Here is a 26932-nt window from a genome sequence, read left to right on the forward strand (position 1 = left end):
TGGTTACTGGAGTCTGTTTCTGTCTTATCCTTGGTTGGGGCAGATTGCAACAAGCATACTAATATTAATGTACCACGCTTTCAGTCCAGCATTTTACTGGTTAACTGGAGTTGGAGCCTCTCAGCCTTTACTGCCCGGGTTAGCTTTGATCCTCTGATCTCACTTTCCTGGAAAGCTAATATTACAGGTGTGAGCCTTGGCTCCCAGCTTGATCGCTGGTATCCTGTCGAGGCCCAGTCGGTCCAGGGCCGTGGGGTGCATCTTGCTCTGCCCGGAGGCGGGTTAGTGGGTGGGGTTGGGCGCACTTTAGGTAGAAGTTGGGCTGGAACATGGGAGGAGTCTGGGTAGGTTGGACGAGGGACGTGGGCGTGTCCCAATGGGAATGAACAGGGCTGACTTTATAGAGGTCGACGGTACCAGGGGCCGGGATGGATAGGGCTAGGTAGGGGCGTGGTCTACTCTTATGGGCTGCCAATAAGCGGGAGCTGATGGGGCGGGTCTGAACTCCAGGATGCAAACTGGCAAGGAGGCGTGATTGGGTGGGACTATTCCGGGGGCGTGGCATAGAGGGCCTGGGCCTGTGTGGTGCCGGGCGGACTGGGCGGGCGCAGGAGCGGAGGCGGGACAGTTCCGCTGACCCACTCCGCTGCTGTGGCGGCGGCCTGCGCGCGGCGTCGCGCGGGCTTCTCCTACCGCCCGCTGCGGTGATGGCGGCGTCGGGCTGGCCGGAAGCGTGAGTGGGATGCGGCTGACGCGGAAGCGGCTGTGCTCCTTTCTCATCGGCCTCTACTGCCTCTTCTCGTTCTACGCCGCCTACCACGTCTTTTTCGGGAGCAGCCGCCGGGTCCCGGCCGCGACCCCTCGGGGCATCAGGAGAACGGCGATCCGGGCTCGAGAGAGTCGCGGCCGAGGTAGGGCTGCGGCGGCGGCCGGTCTCCGCCTTGGCGCCGGACGCGGGGGTTGAGGGCCGGGCTGTGCGGGCCGGGGCTCAGATCCGGGGGAGGGCCGGGCTGTGCGGGCCGGGGCTCAGATCCGGGGGAGGGCCGGGCTGTGCGGACCCGGGCTCAGATCCGGGGGAGGGCCGGGCTGTGCGGACCGGGGCTCAGGCGGGTGAGGGTCCGGGGCTCAGATCAGGGTGGAGGGGACGGACCCCGTAGACCGGGATTCGGGTGGGGGGCCCCAGCTGGGCAGACCAGGGCTCAAGTCAGGGGTCCCCTCGGGCCCAGCGTGCGCCTTCCCCCCTCTGGCAGGCCCGTCAGCCCTGCGCTTGGGCGTGGGGTTTCCAAGCCTGGTTGGTGATCATTGCCTGACCCTCCCTTAAGACACCCCTCTACAGCAGGTCTTAAAGGTCTGAGCCCAAGGAAGGGCATCAGATGGGGAGGTAGGGGAAAGAAGTAGGGGTGGGTGCATATCGCTTCTGGATTTAAAACATCTATTTCCATGTTGAAAAGGAAGGCCTTGGCTCTTTAACTCCAAATGCTGGCCCCTTGTCCAGTATTTTGAGGTTGGACTGCCTGGGTTCAGAACACTGGACAATAGTTCCTGAACTTTGTGGCTGCTACACCCTGGCCAAGATGTCATGTATTAGTTATTATATGCAATTGATTTTAGGAAAATAACCATGACAATACATGTTATACATTTACTGTGTTTGTAAGAGGGGCGTGTGCCCACACGAGCATGTGTGCCAGTATTGGGGCTTGAACTCAGGGCCTGGGTGCCGTTCCTTCGCTTTTTCACTGAAGACTGGTGCTGAACCACTTGAGCCACAGCTCTACTTCCTGCTTTTTGCTGGTTAATTGGAGATAAGAGTCTCGAAGTTGTATGCCCCCTCTGGCTTCAAACCCATGATCTTCAGATCTGAGCTTCCTGAGTAGCGAGGAGGCTGATTTTGTTTGTAAAAGATACTTACCTTGTCCCGTGTTAATGTATTTCTAAGCTCTTTCAGAGTAAGTATTCAGTAAAAATTAAGTTGCCGATTTCTTTATTATTAATTTTGTTTAGTTCAAATTCAGCTGTTTTATTTCTGAAAATGGAGTTGGAATGGTATTCAAACTAATAATTGCTTTGAATGATTTTAATTCATCTACAAGGAGTCATATCTTAAGGGTAAAAGCTGTTACTCTTTTTTTAAAGCAGAAAAGTCTGCTTTTGGAAGTGAAGAATGGAATCCTTGGGAAGGAGATGAAAAACATGAACAAGAACACAGAGCTAAAACTGGTTTCCAAATATTAAATAAATCCACAAAAGAAAAAACAAACAACAGTGTACAAATCTGGGGCAAAGCTGCTATTGGTAAGTTAATATAAAGCAAATGTATATAACAAAAATGTAAAGTGTACTTAGTGATAATAGATTCACCTTTTTTTGTGGTGCTGAGAATTGAACTCAGGACCTGACCTAGCACATGTTACAGAAACAGACTACTTCATAGCTACCAGTCCTTAAAGTCATTTTAATATAGTTTATTACATTGTTTAATGAAGGTTCCATGATGCATTTTTCACCTTTATCAGTGATTTATTTCCCCTTTCCATTAGACAGTATCTCTGCAAATATATACACACATTTCTCCATTGATCATCAGCAGAACACAGTTTCAGTGGTGGTTATAGAGTAGATTGTGTAGGTTCATTATATTGAAATGTATATGCCAATTGAATTTTCATGAATGAACACTAATACACACATATGAGATGTGGCCCCTGTGCTCAATGCCCGAACAAATTTGAGAAACAGGAAACAAAGTTAAGAGCCAGACAGCAATGGCTCATGCTTGTAATCTTAGCTACTTGGAAGCTAAGATACAAGAATCACAATTCAGAACCAGCCTGGAAATGAGGAAAGAGGTGACACTTTATCTCCAGGTAACCACCAAAAAGCCAGAAATGAAGGGTATGGCCCAAGTAGTTGAGCACTAGCCTTGAGCAAAAAGCTAACGTTCAGCACTCAGACCTTGAGTTCAAGCCCCAATACCTGCACCAAAAAAAAAAAAAAAAATTAAACAAGGTTCTTTTCCCCGCTGTAGTATATGAGAGTTATTCCTTTATTTTTTATATTGATAGGTAATAATTGTACAAAATAAAAGGTTTTATTATGACATTTTCATTCATGTATGTGATAAACTTATCATAATCACACATATGTACCATGTACTCTTATCTGTCTCCTCTTGGTCCTCTTCTTTCTACACAATGGCTCCCCTTCTTCTTTCATATGCTTTTTTTTTCTTAATCTAGATTCTGTACTTGAGAGAAAATGTGATATTTATCATTCTGAATCTGATTTCCTTTAACATCATGATCTCCAATCCCATCCATTTCCTTCAAGTAATATGATTTCATTCTTCATTATGGCTGAATAATTTTCTGTAGTGAATATATATCACATTTTCTTTGCCCATCCACTGATAGGTACCTAGGCTGATAATGTTATTTGGCTATTGTGAATAGTACTGCATTAAACGTAGGAGTGTGTAGAAATATCTATTAGATGCTGACTTTGATTCCTTACGGTATATACACAGGAATAGTATAGCTGGATCACAAAACAGGTCCATTTCTTTTGTTTCTGAAGAAACCTCCATACCGATTTCCATGGTAGTTGGACTAATTTGCAATAATGTGTAAGAGTTCCCCCCCATACGGCATTTTTGCCAGTACCAACATTTCCTGGTTTTTTTGTTTCTGTGTTTTGTTGTTATTTTTCTTGTAGCCATTCTTTGCTAAAATGGAATCCCAGCATAGTTTTGGTTTGTACTTCCCTGATGGCTAAGAACGTTGAATTTTTCCCCCTATTTTTATTGGTCTTTTCTACTTCATTTGAGTTTTCTTGATTCATTTTCCCATTTGTTGTGGTTTAATTCATTTTCCCGTTTATTGATTAGATTATTTATTTATTTGCTGTTTAATTTTAGTTCTTTATATAGTCTATTATCCCTTGTCAGATGGCTGACAGACATTTTCCTCCCATTTTATAGGCTCTCTCTCCTCTCTGGTGTTTCATTTGTTGTACACTTGTTGTTGTTTTTAATTTGATGTAATCCCACTTGTTAATTCTTCCTATTTCTTCCTGAGCTATGAGAGTTCTATTCAAAAACGTCAGTCTATGCCTGTGTTTCCCAAAGGATTTGCTCTAGAAGTTTCAACATTACTGGTCTTACATTAAGATCTTTTTTTTTCCTGCTGAGAATGATTGAGGGCCTCCATAAATCACTTAAAGCTCTTCCAAGAGCCCTTTGTGTGAATGAATATTCTGATCTTTGACTCCTTCTAAGACTGTAACAAAACATTTTCCCACCATACTTTCAGACTTGTCTTCAGAACATGCCTTCCTGAAAATCTATTTTATTTTTCTCACCTTTTTCAATCTCAACAGTCCAAAATTTTACCTGTACATCAGATTCTGGTTTGTTTTGCTTACTGGTTCTTCCTTCAGTTTGTCTTCCTCTGTACTATCTTGCTAATCATCAGCTAACAACGTTCCTAGATGCCAAATGTAATCTCATATTTTGTCCAATGCAGTCTCATGTAATTGGTCCACAGGTCTTGCCCCAAAGAAGGCACTGAAAGGGCAAACCCCATTGCAGGTGGCAAAGTCACCTGTGACACCAGAAGCTCTGATGGAAAGAGAGTCTCCAGTGTACCTGAGGCTCCAGTGGAGATTAGTCCTATCACATACACCCCCACCCCCAGCCAAGAGAGCCATGATAGGAATGACTGAGATCTTGAACCTGAGTGTATATGGAGCTGAATACAAGACAAAGTATGGTCTTGCAGGTCCACCTTAGAGATGCTGGTAAATGCAGAGAGAACCTTTATAGGTAGGGTTGATTATAAATGGCCTCAAGCCAAATATGGAGGATTATGATTTTTTAGATTTCCAAGCCTTTTGTGAAGAAAAGCTGGGTCCCATCATGAAGAACATGAGTAATGAAAAGTAACCTAGAACTGAGCTGAGGAAGCATCTGTCCAACTGGGTCAAACAGAGTGCCAACACCACCAGGTTAAAAAGGTGAAGAATACCAGATAACCTGTTCTGCACCCACCAAAGAGGCCTTTTGAGATGAACAAGAGTCCCATTTGTGCTCCATACCCTCCAAGGAAATCATGAAACACAGCATCCCTAGCCAGGTATTTTAGGACTGTCACCCACTCCATAGGAGCAATAGGCAGTATGACTTCGGAACAAGGCATCCGCAGACCCTTGTCTAAGTGGGGAGTGTCCCATAAGTGCTAATGCCAGGGAAGAGCCAGGGTTTACCTGTGACATCTAGGGAATCATCACTAGAATGGTTGCCATGAGAACCCGGAGCATATAAAGATGGCATCAAGCCAAGCAATGACTAAAATATAGTGCTTCCAGTATAGAAGCTAATGGCAGAGTATTGGGTTCTCAAAATAACCTGTAAAGACCAGTGTCCTCAGGTGACAGTGGTCTTGCCCTTTCCTCCCTGCCTTGAAGATAAAACCATGAGTAACCAGCCAAGGGAATAGCAAGAAAAGGAATCGCTTTAGCAAATATCCACATTCATTGTCAATTCTGCTTTACATATAAGTGCAGGACACAGTTCAGTTAAGCCTTTTGCTATTTTATAGGAAGGATCCTCATTTGATAAAGATTCCTCATTTCCTTCTGAGCCCTCACAGCAGTGTCTGCAGTCTCTCACAGTTCACGTGTTTACTAAGAAAAAACAGGTTTCTTCTACTGTGCTTCTCCTCACTTCCTTCAGTCTTCACTGACTTGAATTTCTTCATGGAGTCTCTTCAATGCAAGCTAAGGTAGGCTTTAAAAAAAAAATCCTGTTGTTCAGAATTCTACCATCTTTTCTTTTTCCAGTTCCAAAGCCATTTCCATATTCTAAAGCATCTGTTACAGTAGCATCACTTCAGGTACCATGTTCTACTGCATAAAGTTTATGTGCATAGCTGCCCACAACAAAGTGCCACTTCTTAGTGATTTGAAGCAATACAACTTTATTATCCTGCATTTCTGGAGACAGAACTCTAAAACATTTCTGTGAGGCTGATTCTTTGGAGGACTTTACAGGAGAGTTTGTTCCCTTGCTTTTACAGTTTCTAGACACTACTTGTAGCCATTGGCTTATGGCCCCTCTAGAGTCGGGTCTCTGTCTCTTTCATCACATCTCCCTTCCTTTATTCTAGACCTTTCTGTCTGCCTCTTGTGAGGACCCTGGTGATTACAGAATCACCCAGATGATCCACAGTAACCTTTCCATCTCAGTAGCCTTAACTTAATCACATTATAAAGTCTGTTTTGCCATGAAGCAAAACATAATCACAGGTTCTAGAGATTCGAATGTGGACATGGTGGTATATAATTCAGCCTGCCACATTTGGAAAGCTATATCTGATTGGCCAGGCTTTAAACCTGGTTGCTTGAGTGTCCTTTGGTATCAAGGTGTAATAAAATACATTTTCCAATGTAAGTGAGTTTCTCAAAGGGATTGTGTGGTCTCCACATTGCTTCATGATTTGATGTTGCTTTCTTCTGTCCTTAAAGCTTTCATTCAGATGAAGTAATGGTGAAACATCAGGAGCTTCCCTAAAGAGAAAAGATGAAGGGCTGTTTGTCTACAGAAGACTGTCATGCAGCCAGGGTTGCATGTTGAGGAGGAGTAACAGCCCCATGACAGCTTGAAAGTATATACATATATTAGGTTCTCTGGTGGTGGCACAAAATGTTGAATTCCCCCAGTTTGTTTTAATACAAAAGCATTTCTAATCATTAGTTTCCTTTGTGTATGTTTGCTGGTCCTGAGATTTGAAATCAGGGCTTAGGTTCTGTCACTGAGCTTTTTTGCTCAAGGCTAGTGGAGCCATACCTCTACTTCCAGCTTTTTCATGGTTAACTGGAGATAAGAGACTCACAGACTTTGCTGTTAAGGCTGGTTTTGAACTGTAGTCCTCAGATCTCAGTCTCCTGAGTAGCTAGGATTATAGGCATGAGCCACCAGCTCCCAGGCAGTAGTTTACTTTTTTGTAACATACTTCACTTCAGAAGTGATGGAATAGGGGTTTCTCAATCCAGAGTAGGTGAGAGTACTGTGTTACTATAACCCATGTTTAGCCCCATTTTACACTGACAGCATCTGAGTTCTGGTTTTCATAGTTGCCATATTAACAACTGGAAGCTTTTGCATAGTAACATTGCCTCTCAGTAGTCTTAACAGGAGTAAGTTCTGTGTTTATAGTGAAAGATTCAAAGGGACAGGTTGTGACATTTTCACACACACACTGCAGTAAAGCAGATAGTAAATGTGTTTCTCTTTTTGTTTCTTCCTTACCAGGCTTGTATCTCTGGGAGCATATTTTTGAAGGCTTACTTGATCCCACTGATGTAACTGCTCAGTGGAGAGAAGGGAAGTCGATTGTAGGAAAAACACATTTCAGGTACTGTGTTGCTGAACAATATTTAGTAAATATCAGAACAAAAATATATCATTTGTGGGGTCAAACTAGGCAAAATAACTCATCAGTTTCTTCATGTATAAATACAACGTATTTCTAGATATTTCGAGTTATTCAAGGCCATACTATACAAAAGGTCCAAAGTATTCCGAATTTTTCTAATTTAAGGATAGAATAAAATGTGCAATTTAACTTTTCTGACTCAATTCTCCAATGTCTTATTTCATCTTAATCTGTCTTTTTACTTAACATCTCAGGAACAGACAATCATTTTTCACCACTTTAAGTTTGTATCATGTGAACGTATTATTCAAAAGTAGTAATTAAATACCAAGTAAATAAAAAAATAGTATTCTAGATTTTCAAGTTAATTTTTATTAAAATTGAAGTTTTTGTTTTAAGATGTATTTCCAAGGAAAAAGACTAATGAGTGGTTATGATAATAATGGGGAAAATTGGTCTTTTGGCGTTGGGCGCTCGCCGCTCGCGTGGAGAGATGGTGCTCCAAGTGGAGGCAGCGTGGCTTTTGCTGACATCTTATCGACAGTTACCTGTAAAAGGTGGAGAAATGAGGTAGTGAAGAGCAAGCCTTTCTGGCCATGGGCACAGGTGCCATTTGAGATGTCTACTAGTTTCTACTACCTGCATAAATATTGACTGCATCTCTTGCTCTTGGGTCCTGCATGGAGAGTCAGAAATAAGGTTTATGAAGCATCTGCACTACAATGGTCAGTGCACAACCGAGTTTTAAGTCAAGAATGAACATTGAAGCTGGGTGTGGTGGATTGAGCCTGTACTCCTGTCCTAGAACACAGAGTGAAAGATCATGAAAGTTTTTCAGTGCAGTGAGGACGACAAAACAATCCAGCCTAAGACTTGCAGGTTGGCACTTTCAGAACAGAAAAGATTAGCAAGATTGAAGCTTACATATTTCATAAAGTAGCTGGCTGTCTGCATGTCCTGGAATAGAAAATCAATTTTTAAATAAATTTCTATTAACCACTTTGAAAAAAAAATAATGGGGAAAATTCAGGGAAGGGAAGTTATAATCATTCATAATTCCATTTTGCCCATAATTCCAAAACAAAGGTTCTGAAGTTCACATTGAGTTGTGACTGTGTCCAGCTTTTTGTGTCCTTACATCATTACAGAATGAGAGGGTTTTAATGCCTGCTCTTCCAGAGACTGATTGCTAACATTCATTGCATGGCATCTCAGGGCCCACACTGGGTGGAGTGCTGTGATTCTTACAGCATACTGTCCCTTCCCAACTAAGCCAGTCTTCTCTGAGTAAAGTCATCTTGTTCTGTACCACTGCAGTCCTGGGCTGCAGCATCCCTGGCTCCTCTTGGATTTGAACTTGGCATGTCCATCACAGACCTAGTAGCCAAAGTCCCTTTCCCAAGTGCAAAATAGAGGAATAATATTCTCTGCAGAGTTGTGCAGTTCAGTGAAAACCTATGCAAAGTGTTTGAGTAGGAAAGACATTTAACAAATGTTAGGATTTTTTAATCTTCAGCAGCAATAAGCAGGAAAAGCAGGATTTGAGTATGTTTGTGCTAAAGATTAAAAGGCTAACTAGCAGGATAAGAAGAAATGGTTTAAAGTGGTTTAAAGAATCTAGGGCGAATGTGACTAATTTTAAGATGAATTAAATGCTGTTTTTTATATCTAATACATATTAATTAAAATGGTGTCATTAGTTGTTCTAGGCAGTATATACTATGAAAATGTGGGCTATGGGGATGGGAAGGTGGCTCAGTGGTAGAGTGCTTGCCTTCCATGTATGAGGCATGGGTTCGATTCCTCAGCACCACATAAGCAGAAAAAGCCGGAAGTGGTGCTGTGGCTCAAGTGGTAGAGTGCTAGCCTTGAGCTGAAATGCTGAGGGATAGTGCCAAGGCCCAGAATTCAGGCCCCATGACTGACAAAAAAAGAAAAAAGAGAGAAAGAAAATGTGAGTTATGGAGTATCTATTACTATTATTAAAACTTTCAAAAACTAAATAAAATATTACTACAAATTTTCCTTTGCTCACTAACAAATTCCAGAACCAAAAAATTATAGGTCTCTGTCATACTTGGTTCCAATACTTAATTTTCCTCTTAAGAAAATTCACTGTTTTAAGTAAAAGGGAACTCTTCTTTACACTGTTCCCCCACCCACCCTTTCCTCTTCCTCCAGAAATAAATCACTATCATAAATTTGATGTATATTATCCCATTTAGATATATATGGGCATGCATATATGTATACATATGTATGTATATATACATGTGTGTGGATATGTATTTATACATATGTCCACATATGTATATATGGACATGCATATATATATACATATGGATGTATATATACTCATATAGGGTAGATATATAAGCTTAAATATTTTTTTCTAAGTATTTTCAAATTTACATAAAATTACCATATTCTAGGAGTCTTCAGAAGCTTGCTTTTTTTCCTTCATGTTACACTTTAGACAACTTTCGTAGAAGATTTAAATTGGTTAAAGAATTAGTACATGAATATGTCCCACATTTCTGATTATTAGGCAAGTTGATTTGTCTACAAAAAGCTTTCAATTAATCTATAGCTATGTACCATCATGCAACCTTGTTTTAAAAAGAAAGTTTTCATTTTAGAATTTTCATTTCTGGTGAGAATATTAACATAACTTCATGGTGAATTTTGTATTAAAATTATTTAAAACCTCTGACAACAAGTGCTTACCCTTTCTCTTGTTTGTGATTGGTTTTCAATAGCTTCATAACTGGTCCGTCAGTAATCCCTGGGTACTTCTCCGTTGATGTGAATAATGTGGTCCTTGTTTTAAATGGAAGGACAAAAGCAAAGACTTTTTACGCCACCCAATGGTTACTTTACGCACAGAATCTAGTGCAAACTCAGCAACTCCAGCATCTTGCTGTGGTTTTGCTTGGAAATGAACAGTGTGATAATGGCTGGATAATGAAATTCCTCAAAAGAAACGGAGGCATGGTGGAGCTGCTTTTCATAACGTATGACAGCCCGTGGGTGAATGACGTGGATATTTTTCAGTGGCCTTTAGGAGTAGCCACGTAAGTACAAAATAGGATTACACATTTCCAGATTCTAACACTTGGATTTACTGTGTTTCAAGTTGTAATCAGTTAGGTTCTTCGGGGATCATGCAGGCCAGACTAGTTTGGTGCCATGCTTCAGTGATAATGATGATGTTTTCAAGAGTATTTTACCCTTTTCTGAAGAGAACAGATGAAATAATATTTTTGGTCTTACCATGAATGTAGCATGGGTTTTTAAGCTTATTGGGACTGCCTCCAAAAGATGTTCAGTGGAGAATGAGCAATGATAAAATCTATACAATTTATAGTTAACACTTTGAAGACAATGTTATCTCAAGAAGGCATGCCCTCTGCTTTGAGACTGGCTGATTTTGCAGTCTCGAAAGAAAAGGTTAATTAAATGATAGCTAAAATTTCTTCATATGTAGTCTTTCTCCAGCTGTAAAATGGAAGACATTGTTTTTATCTTTCTGCAAGGAGAAAGTTTTGAAAGAAGAGTGAGTTGCCTTCTCAGATTAAGGTGCAATGGCACACATACCTGCTGAGGACAGGGACTTTTGTGTCATCCGTGCATTACTCTGTCCACAGAGCCTACAATATGCCTTCATGTAATAGGCACTCAATGAGCATTTGTTGCGTGTGTGAATTATACCACTGGTAAGAGTTTTGAATCATACATTCATTTTCATTATTCTATTAGTGGTTACCGCCCGATCTGGCTTTGGCCTACACAGAGTTAGTGGTTGGTTACACAAATGTCACCAGGAAAACATGCTCATTGAGACACACTACTTTTACTACATTCTAACTCAGTGGGTTTGGATATACCCAGTCAAAAATGTTCTGAAATACATGTAGGCTGGAGACCCTCTTAAAAAAAAATAAAAGCTGTATTTGTAAAATGTCTTGAAGCACAGTAACACCACATAACATATTCCTCCCACAGTAGAAGATGAAAATGCAATGATCCAAGGCTAGGCCAGAATATTGTTTTTACAGCTCTGCCATTTGCCTTCAGGGAGACCCCACCCCTGCCCCGTAGCATTTGGATATGTCCAGAAACATTTTTAGTGGTCACGAATAGAAGAAGAAGCTGGCACAACCAGCATCTAATGGATAGAGCCTTGAAATAGTGTTAAACACCTCACAGTGTACAGGACAGGCTCTACAAGATCTAAAATGTCATCTTTGTTATCAGCTCCCTGTTACTGTAAAGCTTCACTGCATGTCAGGCACATGAGTGATCCTGTTTTTGATTCCCAAATACATATTAAGAATGGGTCACTTGGGCTGGGAAGGTAGCTTAGTGGTAGAGTGCTTGCCTGGGATTCATGAAGCCCTGGGTTCAATTCCTCAGTACCACCTAAACAGAAAAAGCTGGAAGTGGCACTGTGGCTCAAGTGGTAGAGTGATAGCCTTGAGTACAAAGAAGCTCAGGGACAGTGCCCAGGCCCTGAGTTCAAGCCCCAGGACTGGCAAAAAAAAAAGAATGGGTCACTAGCTGTAGGCTGCCTTTGTATGACATTTGAATGAAGTATTCGTTTAAAACTACTTGAAAAGTGCTTAGAATTAATTTCTCAGAACTCTTTGCTATTACATATTCTGTAATTTTTTTTTCAGTCCTGGATCTTGAACTCAGGGCCTGGGCTCTGTCCCTGAGCCTCTTTGTGCTCAAGTCTAGCACTCTACCACTTGAGCCACAGCACCACTTCCAGCTTTTTCTGAGTAGTTTATTGGAGATGAGGAGACTCACAGACTTTCCTGCCCAGGCTGGCTTCGAACTGCAATCCTTAGATCTCAGCCTCCTAAGTAGATAAGGTTACAGGCGTGAGCCACCATTCCTGGTTTGTAATTTATTTTAATTTTCACTTAATAATTACATTTGTCGGGTACCATGTTGTGTCTTGATGCTTCTTTATAGTGTAAAATGATTAACTCAGGCTGACAAATCTCTGAGCTCACATACTTGTGCAATGTATGGTAAACACATTAAAAACGACCCTTTCAGCAAGGCATTGGTGGCTCACGCCTGTAATCCAAGTCACTTAGGAGGCTGAGTTGCAAGGATTGATGTTCAAAGCCAGCCCTGGCAAGAAAGTCTTTCAGACTCTTTATCCCAATTAAGTACCAGAATTCTGAAAATGGAACTGTGACTCAATTGGTAGCCTTGAACAAAAAAGCTGAAGGATAGTACCCAGGCCCTGAGTTCAAGCCCTAAAACAAAGCACCAAAAAAAAAAAATTCTTTCAGCAATTCTGAAATATATCCTACATCATTTGTTGTAGACACCATTGTGCAGTTTGTCACTAGACTTATTCTTCTTTGTACCCTTTGCTCAGCCTGTCTTGCCAAGAATATGCTGTAATCTCCTATCACTTGGTTAAAATGGCAGTTGTTATTATTGTGAGGATAGACTGCATTTACATAATGAAGATTTTGTTTGTTTGTTTGGGTCTGGCCACGGGGCCTGAACTCTGGGCCTGGGCGCTGTCCCTCAGCTCTTCAGCTCAAGGCTAGCACTCTACCACTTGAGCCACAGTGCCACTCCTGGATTTTTTTCTTTTTGTTTATGTGGTGCTGGGGAATTGAACCCAGGGCTTCATGCATGCAAGGCAAGTGCTCTACCACTGAGCCACCTTCCCAGCCCTACATAATGAAGATTTTGAATCACATGTTTAACAGCTGTAGTTGAGGAATAAAAATTAATGTCAAAACCAGCCAGGTGCCAGTGGCTCATGTAATCCTAGCTACTCAGGAGGCTGAAATCAGAGGATAGCAGTTTGAAACCATCTGGGCCAGGAAAGTCATGAGACTCTTATCTCTAATTAACCACCAGAAAACCAGAAGTAGTGCTGCGGCTCAAGTGGTAGAGCGCTAGCCTTGAGCACAAAGAGGCTCAGGGACAGTGCCCAGGCCCTGAATTCAAGCCCCACAACTGACAAAGAAAAATATAAAAAGAATGTCAGATACAAAGAGATTTAGGCACATCCTCTCTATGACATTTTTTCAAATAATGTCAATGTAAATTTTTGATTTGAGTCAGTAGAGTCAGGGACTTTGGGAAGCAAGCATGGCAAATTATTAATTTGAGATTTAAAAATCATGTTTTCATATGTCTCTATTTCTAAGGGTACCTAAGAGGCTGGGCTGTAGGGGTTTGCCCTGTATTATGTCATATATTTAGGTCTAGCATACTTATTTTATAGATACAGGAATTTCCCTGTGGTGGAAGCAAGCTGGTCAATGGTACATGACGAGAGGCCCTACCTATGTAACTTCTTGGGAACTGTTTATGAAAATTCATCCAGAGAGGCGCTGATGGACATTCTGAAACAAGATGGTTATGAAAAGCTCTGTTGGGTTTCAGCAAGAGAACAGTAAGTTCTGTGTTTTACTTAATTCATCCTCTTAGTTCTCCAGCAGGGCAGTAGCTATTTGTGCAAGCACAAATGATTTCCCAGGAGGTATTATTAACTTCCACCCATGAGACCTACTAGCAGTTAAAATTGTGAGGCGATTGGGTTGCATATACATTTAAAATAGAGAAACTTGCCTTAAGCCAAGTGCTGTGGCTTGTACCTGTAATACTTGCTAGTCAGAAAGATTTCCATTTTGGCTAAAAGTTTGTAAGATCACATCTCAGCCAGTAAAAACTGGGGTACAGTAATGTGCAGCTGTCCTTCCAGCTCTTCCGGAAGTGTAAACTGGATCACTGTACAGGCTTCCCAGGCACACCTGTGAGAACCTATTTGAAGAATAACAAAAGCATGACACAAGTGGTAGAGTACCTGCCTGGCCAGCACAGTACCATTAAAATAGAGAGTCTGTCCTATGGCTATAGTCCATCTGAATAATGTTAGGAGTCATTTGCAAAAGTCATCTTGTGGTTTCCTTAGTAACACATGTGAGATTGACATGGCAGTCAGTCTAGGATCTAGAATCTTCCCTGAAATGTACAGCAGACCAGTTCTTGTATCAAGACTGCCTTACTCAGAACCCTAATAGCACCCTGAGGACAGGGACATTTGTTCTTTGAATCCTCAGATCTGACCTAGAACCAGGCCCAAAGTAGACCTAGGGCAAATGGTGAATGGATTGACAGGATCAATAGTGTTAACTTTCCTCTATCTGTTATATAGTAATCTAGAAACAGGTGTTTATGGAGCAAAGGAAGTAATGTTAGCATCATTTCTCTGTTTTCCAAATAAATAGTTTTAAATAGATGGAGTTTAAAGCAATAGTTAGGGAAGTAGTGCCTCAGAAATGCTCTTCTATAGCTATACATTTTATTTTTTTTAATTATAGCAGATACTCTTCTAGACTATATAACTCCCAGCCATATTGTTAGTTAGATCATATTGCATCCATTCATATAGGCAATACTGCTATGTTTCAGTAAACTTACCCTCCTCTCCCCCCCCCCCCGTAAATTTAGCCCTCTGAGCATTTTAACACTTGTTGGAAGAGACGAGTAAAACATATCATATCTGGGATAGTGGCTCATGCCTATAATCCCATGTACTCAGGAAGCAGAGATCAGAAGGATTGTGGTTTGAAACCAACCAGGAAGAAAAAAAGTTCACAAGACCTCATCTCAACCATTAGCTGAATATGGACATAGGGGTCTTCCCAGCTATACAATGTATATAAGAGGATTGTGATCCAGGTTGACCTGGGCAAAAATGTGACACTCTATCCCAAAAGTAGCTCATGTGAGAGTACCTGCCAGTATCTCTGGATGTTTATCATCTTTATAAGGTGTCTGCTATCTCATGTAACTGATATTAAAAGACAAGACTATTTCCTTTCACAAAAGACAGAATTAGTTACTCTGGTAACAGAAATGTGGCTGCTTTTCCTGATTTTCTAGGTGGCAGCCTCAAGAAACAAATGAAAGCCTAAAGAATTACCAAGATGCTTTGCTCCGAAGTGACCTCACATTGTGCCCTGCAGGAGTGAACACAGAATGCTACCGGATCTACGAGGCCTGCTCCTATGGCTCTGTGCCTGTGGTAGAGGACGTGATGACCGAGGGCCAGTGTGGGAACGCGTCCACCCATCACAGTGCCCCCTTGCGGCTGCTCAAGTCCATGGGCGCCCCCTTTATCTTCCTGAAGAACTGGAATGAACTTCCTGCCATTTTAGAGAAAGAGAAGACTGTAGTTTTACAAGAAAAGATTCAAAGAAGAAAATTGTTACTTCAGTGGTATCAACACTTCAAAACAGAGCTAAAAATGAAATTTGCTAATATTTTAGACAGTTCATTTTTAATGAATAAAGGCTAGCTATTGTTAATTTCCATTCTCAACTAAGATGTGATTCTTCACAATCATTTCTAATACCCTGTGTGTTTATACTCATACTGTTCACATGTGCTTATAAGTGTTCTTTAAAATACTCTCGTAAACTCTATAATATTGACCAAATACTCCCCTGAATGGTCTGCTCCTTTTTACATGCTAAAAATGAAAATAAGAAGATTACTCAGATTTGTTTTCTGCCAAATTGAATGATTCAACGTGTATCAAATTTTCTTACTCATTTAAACCCATTTGGTAGAATGGTTGATTTCTAAGGGCTAGACACTGGTCAAAGGATACAGACCCTCAGGAGTTTAAATTTAGTAGAGTTTTAAAATTGTACTGTAGAATAAAGACTACAGTAATAATGTATCATGTCCTAGAAAAATGCTAGAACAGTGGGTGTTGCAAGTCTAACTGAGATAGTATGTATGTGAATTAGCTAGTGTAGCCAATCCACAATACATATGTACCTTAGACATACACGATAAATATATACCATTTCATCTGCCAGTGAAAAATAAAGCCACTCTAGGAAACTAGCGCAACATTGTCAAAAGACTGAGTTTCAGAATCAGACAAAACCTAGGGGTTTTTTAAATGTTTTTCTTTTCTCCTGACATACTATAGTACTAAATTGGGCTACTTTAACACTAGTTGTTTATATAATTTGAAGAGAGTCCTAGGCCATGCTGGGAAGTTGTGAGCAAATCCTGAAGTCAGGCTTTTCCACTTCTTGGCATTACATTGAATCTGACAGAAGCAAGTGATTAGATGCAAGATTTCTACAAAACTCATATAAAACATGGACTGGAGTAGCTGATCATTTCTGAGAAGGGACTTTGGGTCATTTTAGATTTCTAAAATGTCTCATTTGTTTTTACTCTTTTTGTTTAGGCTCCTCTCTATGTCAAGATGATAGATGGGTTTAAAGCTTTCAAAAACCTCACTAAAAGCAGGACATCAAAGTTTGACTCATTAGCTCTGAAGCAGGTTTCTTGCTGAGACTGGGTGTCGTCTGGTTGCTTCCCATTCCTTTCCTTCCTTTATGCAGACTCTAGTGGGGATGCATTTCTTCCAGTTTCCTCTGGTGTGAGAGGAAACGTGCCTTGGCCTTACTGTTGATTTGCCCTTGATCCAAACTTTGGGCATTCTATTCTTTGTGCATTTTTTTCACATGAATTAAGATTTTTTTCTTAAAGACTGCATGAAGGTAACATTTTCCTTGATTACTGAACTGTTATGCACCCCTAAAATTCACACCAGAGTGAATCACTCCTGTCACCCTAGGGACCCCTGTTGTAGCCAATCTACCCAGGTATGCAGAGTCAGTAGAAGATGCCCCAAGGCATCTGAACATTTTTGAGTGAGGGTTTCTTTACTGAAGAAGGAACTGAATTTCACTCCACTTGTTTGTTAATCATGTGCAGGAGGATTTGCTTTTAAAACGTGTGTTAAAGATTGGGCAGTGCAAGTTGCCCCTTGGGAAGAAAGTAGATTGAGTGAGAGACCTAGTTTCACTGTCTACATTTGGGTGCCTTATAAATTTTGCATGTATTTTCCAGTTAACTGTAAATGCACCAACACCTAGGCCCAACTTCATACATAACAAAGGAAATGTAGTCCTTATCCTCCTATGTTTTCCTCCTATTTTTTGATCCCTGGTAATCCTGCCTTTGAGTGAAACTCATTTGAGCAGTTATAAAAGCTCACAGTAAGTCAGGTGCCAGTAGCTCATGCCTGTAATTCTAGCTATTCAGGAGGCCGAGATCAGAGGATCACAGTTCAAAGCCAGCCCTGGCAGTAAACTCCGTGAGAATCTTAGCTCCAGTTAACCCAGAAAACCAGAGGTAGTTCTGTGGTTCATGTAGAGCACTTGCGTTGAGCTAAAGAGCTCAGGGACAGTGCCCAGGCCCAGAGTTCAAGCCCCACAACTGACACACACACACACACACAAAAACTCACAAAAAAAGGTGGGAGGGGGGGAAGAGGAAAGGAAGAAGAGGAGTGGAAGGACAGGAAGGAAATAGAGCCTGGAATAATGAACAGTGATTTGTTAGTGATTTCTGTTAGTGAAATGATTGTAGACCTAGAAAAACAAAACATGCAAAGTGAAGTAAGTAAGTCAGGCTCAGAGAGACAAGTTTTCAGTCATATGTGGAGTTAGATCTAAATTATAAACACATAGAAAACCATACAGAGCTGTATGTTTATAAAAACAAATAGACTGGAGTAGAGTGTGCACAGGGGTGACTCCCTGTGGTGTAACTTCTTGGAACAAGTAACTGACAATTTAATAGTGTACCAGAAAGCTGAAGCATGTTTTGTCAGAGGAGGAGGGAAGGGGTTGCAGACAAATGGAAGGTGGGCAAACATAGTCATAACGCTTAATGTACATATGTGAAAATAGAACCAGAGATCTCCGAGGGAAGGTTGGGGTTGGGAAAGAGGAGAGTGAGTAAAGGGTGACACTAATCAAAATACATTGTACTTACAATCTGCTACATTAAAATCCCTTTGAAAAACTAAAGATAACCAAAAGAAAAAAATATATATCAGAAGTAAAGACGTATATATCAGAAGTAAAGATAGGTACAAAATAGAATTTAATGAAAAGACATCAAAGATAACATCAATTGCAGAAACATTTTAAAATAATTTATTGAGGCTATTTTCATGACTCAAAAAGACTTACAAAAAAGAAAGAAGGGAAACAAACATAACCTATATCTATATTTGTATTTTTCTATTATGGCAGGCAAATATAGAGTGCAATGTCTAGATAAATAGACACATAAAATATATTAATTTTGCATTTTTATGTGAAATGTAGTTTTATAACTATAAAGTAGAGATAAGCAAACCTCTATTGTATATTTTATTTTGGGGGCGGGGGTCCAGTCATGGGGCCTGAACCCTGGGCTTGGGTGCTTCCCTCAGCTCTTCAGCTCAAGGCTAGCGCTCTACCACTTGAGCCACAGCGCCACTTCTGGCTTTTTTTTTCCTTTTTGCTTATGTGGTGCTGAGGAATTGAACCCAGGGCCTCATGCATGCAAGGCAAGCGCTCTACCAATGAGTCACCTTCCCAGTCCCAACTCTATTGTATATTTTAATGCAGTGAAAAGTGGATATGCCTTTCAATGATGCAAGTTCAAATCTTCCCACATGAGGGCACAGTGACATCACAGAGAAACTCCACGGTGTTCCTGCTCACCCAGGAGTTAGGATAAAGCCAGGTGCCTTTAGGTAGATAATTGTTACTCCAGCTTTAGAAAACTCAAATCACATGATTTTTTTCTGCCAAGTCTTTTTCCTTTAGAGAGTAACATTCTACCAAGAATTATGTAAACATATTAAGACGCTCTCCTTGTAGTTACCCTATAGCAGCTGGTTAAAATTCCACATTTTCCTTGTTTAATGAAAAGATGAGTTCATCTTATTGAAGTTTGATTGCAAAATCAAAAATGCAAAAAAGCAGGCCTTCTTTGTCAACAATCCATACCCAAATGTCTCAGAATTTCATTAGTGCAGACAGATATGATTACTTACAGTTTATCTAGTGTTATACACATGTAAAGGTCACTTAAAATTTACTTAAATTTAGGCTGGTATAGGAGCTTATGCCTCTAATCCTTAGCCACTCAGGTGGCTGAGATCAGAAGATCTCACTTCAAAGCCAGCCTAGGTAGAAAAGTCCCTGAGATCCATGTCTCCAACTAACCAGTTTAAAAAATAAAAAAGTAAGAGAAGAAGTGGCTTAAGTGCCAGAGGACCAATCTTGAACAAAAAAATCTAAGGCAACCTTGCGCAGGCCCTGAGTTCAAGCCCCAGTATACACACACACACACACACACACACACACACACACACACACACACACACACACACACACACACACACACACACACACACACACACACACACACACACACACACACACACACACACCGAGTTTAAATCCTATTGAATCATGCAGGCTGATGGAGAAGAGATAACTGATTACATTTCCATATGCCACTGACCTAGTCAAGGCAGACACTGCTCCCATACTGTACCATGTCCAGATAGCTGAAGGAAGAAGAAAGCCAAATGACCAATCCTCATAAGAACAGATTCATCCTTGCTAATAATCAGGAAGATGCACATGAAAATGAAAGGAAGCTGCCATTTCAAACAGTATTCTGGCAAAAGTTCAAATGTCAAATTGAGTTGGGAGAAAAATGGGCACCTTTGTGTACTATTGGAGGAGTTTAAATAAATACAAGCCCCTCAGAGAGCAATTCAGCACATAGAATAAAGACAACCATGCTTCCTGGTTTCAAGTTTGGCTCATTATTCCAGCAGGATCTCAATTCACACTTCCATGACTTGTCATGACCAGAAGAAAATGGATGCAAAAACATCCATGACAACATTTATAGCAGGGAAAAGAGGAGGAAGAAGAGGAGGAGGGAAGAAGTAGAAAAGAAGAGGAAGAGGAAGGAGAAGAAGGAAAGGAGGAGGAAATAAGGATGTGCTGGATTTCCAAGGGCTGTTTTTAAATGTGACAAAGCACTTAATGTCTTAAAACAACATGAATTTGTTTTCTTACCTATTTTTAGAGAGCAGAGGTCCAACATAGGACTCTCTGGACTAAACTCTAGGTGTCACCAGCACCTGAAGCTTCTATGGGAAAGTCCATTTCTGCCTTCTAGAAAGAAACTTCATGCATTCTTTGTTGTGAGGCCCCTGGTTCTCATTGTCTTGAGCCCTTTCATCTTTAAAGCCAGTCATTTCATCCACAGCCTTACTCCCCTTTGCATATCAGGTAACAGGTCCTCAGTGAAGGGAAGGGAACATTTTCTTCAGCCCTTTAAAGCTTCGTTACCAAATCTGCAAGATTAGCTGCTTAAAGATTAGCAGGAAAGCTGGTCGCTGGGGTTCAGATCTGTAATCCTAACTATTCAAGAAGCTGAGATAGGAAGATCAAGGTTTGAAGTCAGCCTGAGCAGGAAAGTCTGTGAAACTCTTTATTTCCAACTAACTACCAAAAAGCCAGATGTAGAGCTATGTGGCTCAAGTGGTAGAGTGCAAGTCTTGAGCAAAAGAGAGAGTATCAAGCCTGAGTAGCAGCACACAGAGAGAGACGGAGACAGAGACAGAGACAGATTATTTAGACTTTTATGCTTCATTTCATTGATGATGTGGGGGGAAAATTAAAGAATTTCAAGCCCCAGCACTGGCACACCACACACACACAATGAATGTATCCGAAATGGCGTTGTAAACTTCAGAGCACTGTCCAGAGTATTAAGCAATTTGAAGGCAGTGCAGGAGAACCTGATTGAGCCAGAGGCAGAGATCCCATCTGTCCTGGCCAGGGGAGTGTCTCCCATGGGGGCTGGGGAACTCCAGATCCTTTGGCCTTTTAAGTGCTCACGCAGTCCTCTAATTCAGTTGATTTGATAGAGTAGCACACCACCAGGCTCACTGCATGAACACGTGGGTGCTCTTCCATTATTTTGCCCCAGATGAGCCTGGCCACAAGAGGTGGCAGGCAGCTGGTCACAGTGGAGAAGGAGGAAGTTGGGCAGATATGGCCCTGAGAGCCCCGGAGGGCCAAAACAGCCGTCCGGTCAGGTAGAAATATCTCCATTGCTCGATGTCCTCAACAGGGCCTATGTCCAGTGTGGACTAAGAAAATTGCTATCTACTGTCCATTGCCTTTACCAACGGCTCTATAATGAGCTGGTTTTTCCTTTCCATAACAAAATCTGCGGCAAGCACACACACACACACACACACACACACACACACACACACACACGCCGCCCCCTTGACTCTTCCCCACAGCCTCACAATCTTAGCTGTTTACCACTTCCATTTCAGAGGAAGACATCTATGTACGGAGGATGATGAGGCTTTCCGATCAACGCCGGCAGCAACGCTAGACTCACAGCAGGGCAGTCTACTCTCGTCTCTCAGCCACTAGGTCCTTGGATATGTTTGTATTCATGGCAGTGGACAGGTTGCATCACTGTTAAGTCTTTGGGGCTAGTCTTTGGTGGCCTGTTCTCTTATTTAGGAAATTGTGTTGGTTTACTTTTGCATGTTTTAGGACAGAGTTAGGGAGAGAATGCTCCTTCATGGTCCAAATACGGTAAGGAAGTGTATGTGTGTATAGACATACATGTGTGTATATACATATATATTCATGTATGTGTGTATGCATGCATATGTGTGTATACCTGTGTGACACACACAAATAAGAAGTCCTGAGGAATCTTTTGCACTGTTAGTAAAAATGTAAAAATAGTACATGCAGTATGAAAAATCGTTTGGAAGGTCCTCAAGAAATCAATAATAAAAGTATGATATGGTCGGGTGCAGGTGGGTCATTCCTGTAACCTTGCTACTCAGGAGGCTGAGATCTGAGGATCACAGTTCCAAGCAAGCCCAGGCAGGACTTATCTCCAATTAACCATACAAAAACCAGAAGTGGCACTGTGGCTCAAGTGATAGAGTGCTAGCCTTGAGCACAAAGGGGCTCAGGAATGTGCGCAGGCCCTGAGTTCAAGCCCCACAACCAACAACAACAATAAAAGAAAAAGTATTATATGATTCAGTAATATATGCACCCAAAGATTTGAAAATGGGGTCTTAAAGATATCTATGCATCCATATTGATATCAGCGTTAATCACAATAGCTAAAATGTGCATGCAACTCAGATGTCCATTGTCAGATAACTAGATAAGTAAAATATAGTGTATGTGTGTATTACTCGTATGTATATATATATATATATATAACATGTATAGATGCCTATGCATATATGTATATAGGTATACACATAGGAATAGTATTCATCCTTTAAAAAGGAGATCCTTATACTGCAATGTGGATAAGCCTTGTGGTTATCATGCTATGTGAAATAAGCCAGTCACAAAATCACGAATATTGTCTGGTCTCACTTCCATGAGCTACCATCAATGAAAAGCATCAGGAAGCAGGATGGTGGTGTGCCAGGGCCAAAGAGGAAGATGAGAATAGGTGTTAACATTTTACAGGCGTTGTTTCTGTTTTACAAGATGAAGGCTTCTGGAGAGAGTTGAGGTGAAGGCTGCATTTGTTCATGTACCCGATCCTTCTCCCACTGTCCACCAAAAGATGGTTATGATATAAATTTTATGGCATACACATCTTACAACTTAAAAACAAAAAAAATCATTCTGCAAGGTTCACCAATATAAAGAAAATCCAAGTTGCAAGTTCTCTAGTTTGCAGGATGATGTCACCTTCACACAGGATTTTTAGATCTTCATTGCGCATGGGTGCATCGCACACTTACCTGCACACAGTAGATAGTAGGATCGCAGTGAGTGTCCCACACCAACACACAACACTAGCCAGAGGGGAAATGGCTGGAGCCTATAGAAACTTGCCCAATCTTTCTTTTAGACTTCCTATTTCTCAATGGAGAGACAAAGGGTGAGCAAATGCAGCAACGGTACTCACTAAGAAACGCTGTGAGAGACTGAGGAAAGAGGGACACTGTCTAAAAAGACACGCACTGTTTGTCTGACTTACGTAACTCCAACTCCTCTACACCTAACCATTATAATAACTATTTAAATTTTTAAAAATCTTAATTCTGGAAAAAAATGTTACTTTTTAAGTGAAGATATTGGTTTTCATTGGTTTGAGATTAAAGAAAGCTCTAGTTCATAAAAATTCAAACTTACACACACACACACACACACACACACACACACACACGTCATAGCAGGTAATACTTGTTTTCCTGATAAATGGTGATGAAAGGTAATACCATGGGATTTTCTTTTTAAAAGCAAACATTCGTTTGCTTGTGTCAGTACTGGGGCTTGAACTCAGGGTCCCATACTCTCCCTTAGCTTTGCTTGCTCAAGACTTACACTCTACCACCTGAGCCACACCTGGCTTTTTGCTGATTAATTGGAGATAGGAGTCTCACAGACTTTTCTGCTCTGGCTTGGGACTGCCAGCTTCACATCTCAGATCCTGAGTGGCTAGGATTACAGGTATGAGCCACTAGCACCTGGCTCTGATATATTTGAATAGATCTCTTTTCCAGGCTTCACCTTCTTCCCTTGTCCTGTTGTTGGTTGCTCATCTTTGCAGAAAATGAGAACTAACCCTTCCTTTGCAAAAATGAGGTATAAGAAAACAAGATTAGGCCAGGTGCCGGTGGCTCACGCCTGTAATCCTAGCTACTAAGGAGGCCGAGATCTAAGGATCAGGATTCATAGCCAAGCTAGGCAGGAAAGTCCGTGAGACTCTTATCTCCAATAAACCACTTGAAAACCGGAAGTGGCGCTGTGGCTCAAGATATAGAGCACTGGCCTTGAGCTGAAGAGCTGAGGGACAGTGCCCAGGCCCAGAGTTGAAGCCCAACAACCAACCAAAGAAAAGAAAAGAAAAGAAAAGTAAACAAAATTGGTGCCTAGGGAGAAAAGGTGACAAAATGAGGCAGTCTCAAAATGTCAACCACCTAAGTATAATGGCAAGAAAAGAAGGGGCCTGACATTTAGTTCCTAAAATATAAGCTGTAGAGATGCGTGTATTCCTTAGCATAATGAATCATTTTCTTACAGTGTTCTCTATATACTACTTCATCATTGGCCCTAACAATTGGATTGCAGCTGACATTTCTTGCCAACCTTCCCTTTTTCCTCTGAGTAATAGCACCATTTTTTTTTTACAATGAGTGATGGCTTCATCATAATGAGGCCATTAATATTCATATATTGCATGTATGGTGCCTCAGTCTCCCAGGAGAGCCTAGTGGGATTTCAAAAGCAGAGAATCGTAGCTGTAATGAGAAGCTGCTGTGGGTGGGTGTTTGGACCTTATAAATATGGCATGAAGTAAAGCAAATTCTGTTTTGATAATGGTTTGTACAAAATGGAAACAGGTGAGTTTTGAACATATGGCTAAAAATATCATAAAGCAGCTTCTATTCAAATTAAAAAGTTTAAAACTCTGCTTTATTCTAGCTGTTAATGCTTCTCTTAAACTAAACATTTTAGAATAAGTATTTCTTTTATTGTGATCTTCCTCCTCCCCCCCTCTCTGCATGTTCTTTCCCTACGAAGTTCCATTTCATTACTGCATCTTTTCTCTCCTCCTGACTTCTCTCACTAGACCTCTCCCCTTACATGGGATCCTGCCAGAGCTTCATCTAAATTTCTGTGTGTGTGTGTGTGTGTGTGTGTGTGTGTGTGTGTGTGTGTGTGTGTGTGTGTGTGTGTGTGTGTGTGTGTGTGTGTGTGTGTGTAGGCAGGTATTGGGGCTTGAACTCAGGGCCTTGTGCTCTTGCTTGGCTTTTTTTGCTCAAGTCTGGCATGCTACCACTTGAGCCACAGTTCCATTTTTGGCTTTTTGCTGTTTCATTGGAGATAAAGAGTCTCACAAACTTTCTTCCTGGGGCTGGGTTCAAACCTTACTGCTCAGAACTCAGCCTCCTGAGTAGCTAGGACTACAGGTGTGATCCACCAGTGCCCAGATAAACTCACTTTGACAGTTGAATTCCATCTTCTCCCTTCCAGGGCAAATGTATCAAAATTAAATTGGCAAGCTCTTTGGACAGCTTGTTTTTACTATTCAGCTGCCAAAAGAAGTGAAAATGGACATTTACATGGTCCATTTCAACAAGCTGCTGTGAAATTATGGTCCAAGTGTCTTTGAAAACAGTGATTCATATGTCTTGATTTACCACCTGGTAAACGTTAGTGGATTAATCCAATCTGTGATTGAGTGGGATTCCCCTAGATCTGGGCAGGTTCAACTGAGCTTTTGCTTGGGTATTTTGGAGTGAGGTTTTATTGTTGCATTTTGTCTATAATAATCAGAGACTGTGGGGCTCATAGCATTGGTTAACTCATGGACATTGCCATTTGTAGGTGAAAATAAACATCAGCAATAGATGTTTCAGTCTACTCAGTAAACATTTTTTGTTTGAATTGCATAGACTATAGAAACTACTCTAAATGGGGGGGAGGGGGGAGGCTGGGAAGGGATGTGGAGGGTAAACAAAGGAGGAGGCTGCAATGCTTGGTAAGAAATGTACGCATTATCCTGCCCATGTAATTGTAACTCCTCTGTACAGTATGTTCACAAATAAAATAAAATTAAATTAAAAAAAAAACTAAAAAATCTTGAAGTGGCAGACAGGAAATAAATGCAGAAATACAATAAGCTAATAATAAAGCATGAAAGAAACCTTTTATACCAAAGGACTTTTCAGTTGACATTGAAGGATACAGATAAAGGACCTCAAGGCCTGGCCATTCTCCCTTAGCTTTTTGGCTCAAGGCTGATGCTCTATCACTTGAGCTACACCTTCACTTCTGGCTCTGGGGTGGTTAATTGGAGATAAGAATCTCAAGAATTTTTCTGCCCAAGCCAGTTTCCCCAGATCTCAGCCTCTTATGTAGCTCAGGTTATAGACATGAGCCATCAGCTTTTAAAGATTTTGTGTTTAATATCCCTTGGTCTTCAATAACATTTCTTATGCATAAGAGTACATAGAGACTTCTCACCCACCCCAAATTGGAAGTCTATAATTTCCTTGCTTCTCAAAATGTGGATATTATAACAGAGCTCCTTTTGGTTTGTTCAATTTTCTTTTTGCTTTGTGCTGGTACTGGGACTTGAATTCCAGTCTTGAGCTCTTCCTCACTTTTTCACACTATCAGCTGGAGCTCTGCTACTTGAGCCATACCTTCACTTCCATGACAGAGTTCTTGACATGGCTTAAGAGCTTCTTAGAAGCGGGGCACTGGTGGCTCGCGCCTGTAATCCTAGCTACTCAGGAGGCTGAGATCTGAGAATCTGCAGTTCAAAGCCAGCCCGGGCAGGAGAGACCGTGAGACTCCTATCTCCAATAAACCACCAGAAAACCGGAAGTGGCGCTGTAGCTCAAGTGGTAGAGTACTCGCCTTGAGCTGAAGAGCTGAGGGACAGCGCCCAGGCCCAAAGTTCAAGCCCCACGACTGACAAAAAAAAAAAAGAGCTTCTTAGAAATCCTGAAGGAATCAGGAATGCATTTTAACAAAGTCCTCTGGTGATTTGCAGGCCCATTGAGGTTGAGAAATGTCACTTTAAATGTGAAATAAGTC

The 26932-nt window shown here is 41.2% G+C and overlaps 1 protein-coding gene across 3 annotated transcripts; it reads left to right on the plus strand.

The window, feature by feature from the left end:
* The first annotated feature begins 644 nt into the window (after positions 1-644).
* Positions 645-15793, plus strand: Rxylt1 (ribitol xylosyltransferase 1). 3 transcript variants are annotated; one of them, XM_069987898.1, is made up of 6 exons: positions 645-911; positions 2137-2295; positions 7310-7412; positions 10193-10507; positions 13699-13869; positions 15446-15793. In XM_069987898.1, exons 1-6 carry the CDS (start codon positions 743-745, stop codon positions 15618-15620), a joined length of 1092 nt encoding a protein of 363 aa, XP_069843999.1. In that variant the 5' UTR covers positions 645-742; the 3' UTR covers positions 15621-15793. The 3 variants fall into 3 exon arrangements, with proteins under 3 accessions (XP_069843999.1, XP_069843987.1, XP_069843990.1); XM_069987886.1 differs by having other exon boundaries at positions 647-911; positions 15363-15793; XM_069987889.1 differs by having other exon boundaries at positions 647-911; positions 2140-2295; positions 15363-15793.
* Positions 15794-26932: the final 11139 nt, after the last annotated feature.

This window comes from Dipodomys merriami, unplaced genomic scaffold, assembly GCF_024711535.1.
Source record: "Dipodomys merriami isolate MVZ:Mamm:240054 unplaced genomic scaffold, mDipMer1.0.p SCAF_10, whole genome shotgun sequence".
Lineage (NCBI taxonomy): Eukaryota > Metazoa > Chordata > Mammalia > Rodentia > Heteromyidae > Dipodomys > Dipodomys merriami.

Bases quoted from the DNA above. Each gene is read 5' to 3' on its own strand.
- Rxylt1 (XM_069987886.1), top strand. From the start codon at position 743: ATGCGGCTGACGCGGAAGCGGCTGTGCTCCTTTCTCATCGGCCTCTAC. The intron at 7,413-10,192 runs GTACTGTGTTGC...GGTTTTCAATAG, and splicing joins GTAGGAAAAACACATTTCAG to CTTCATAACTGGTCCGTCAG. The intron at 10,508-13,698 runs GTAAGTACAAAA...CTTATTTTATAG, and splicing joins TGGCCTTTAGGAGTAGCCAC to ATACAGGAATTTCCCTGTGG.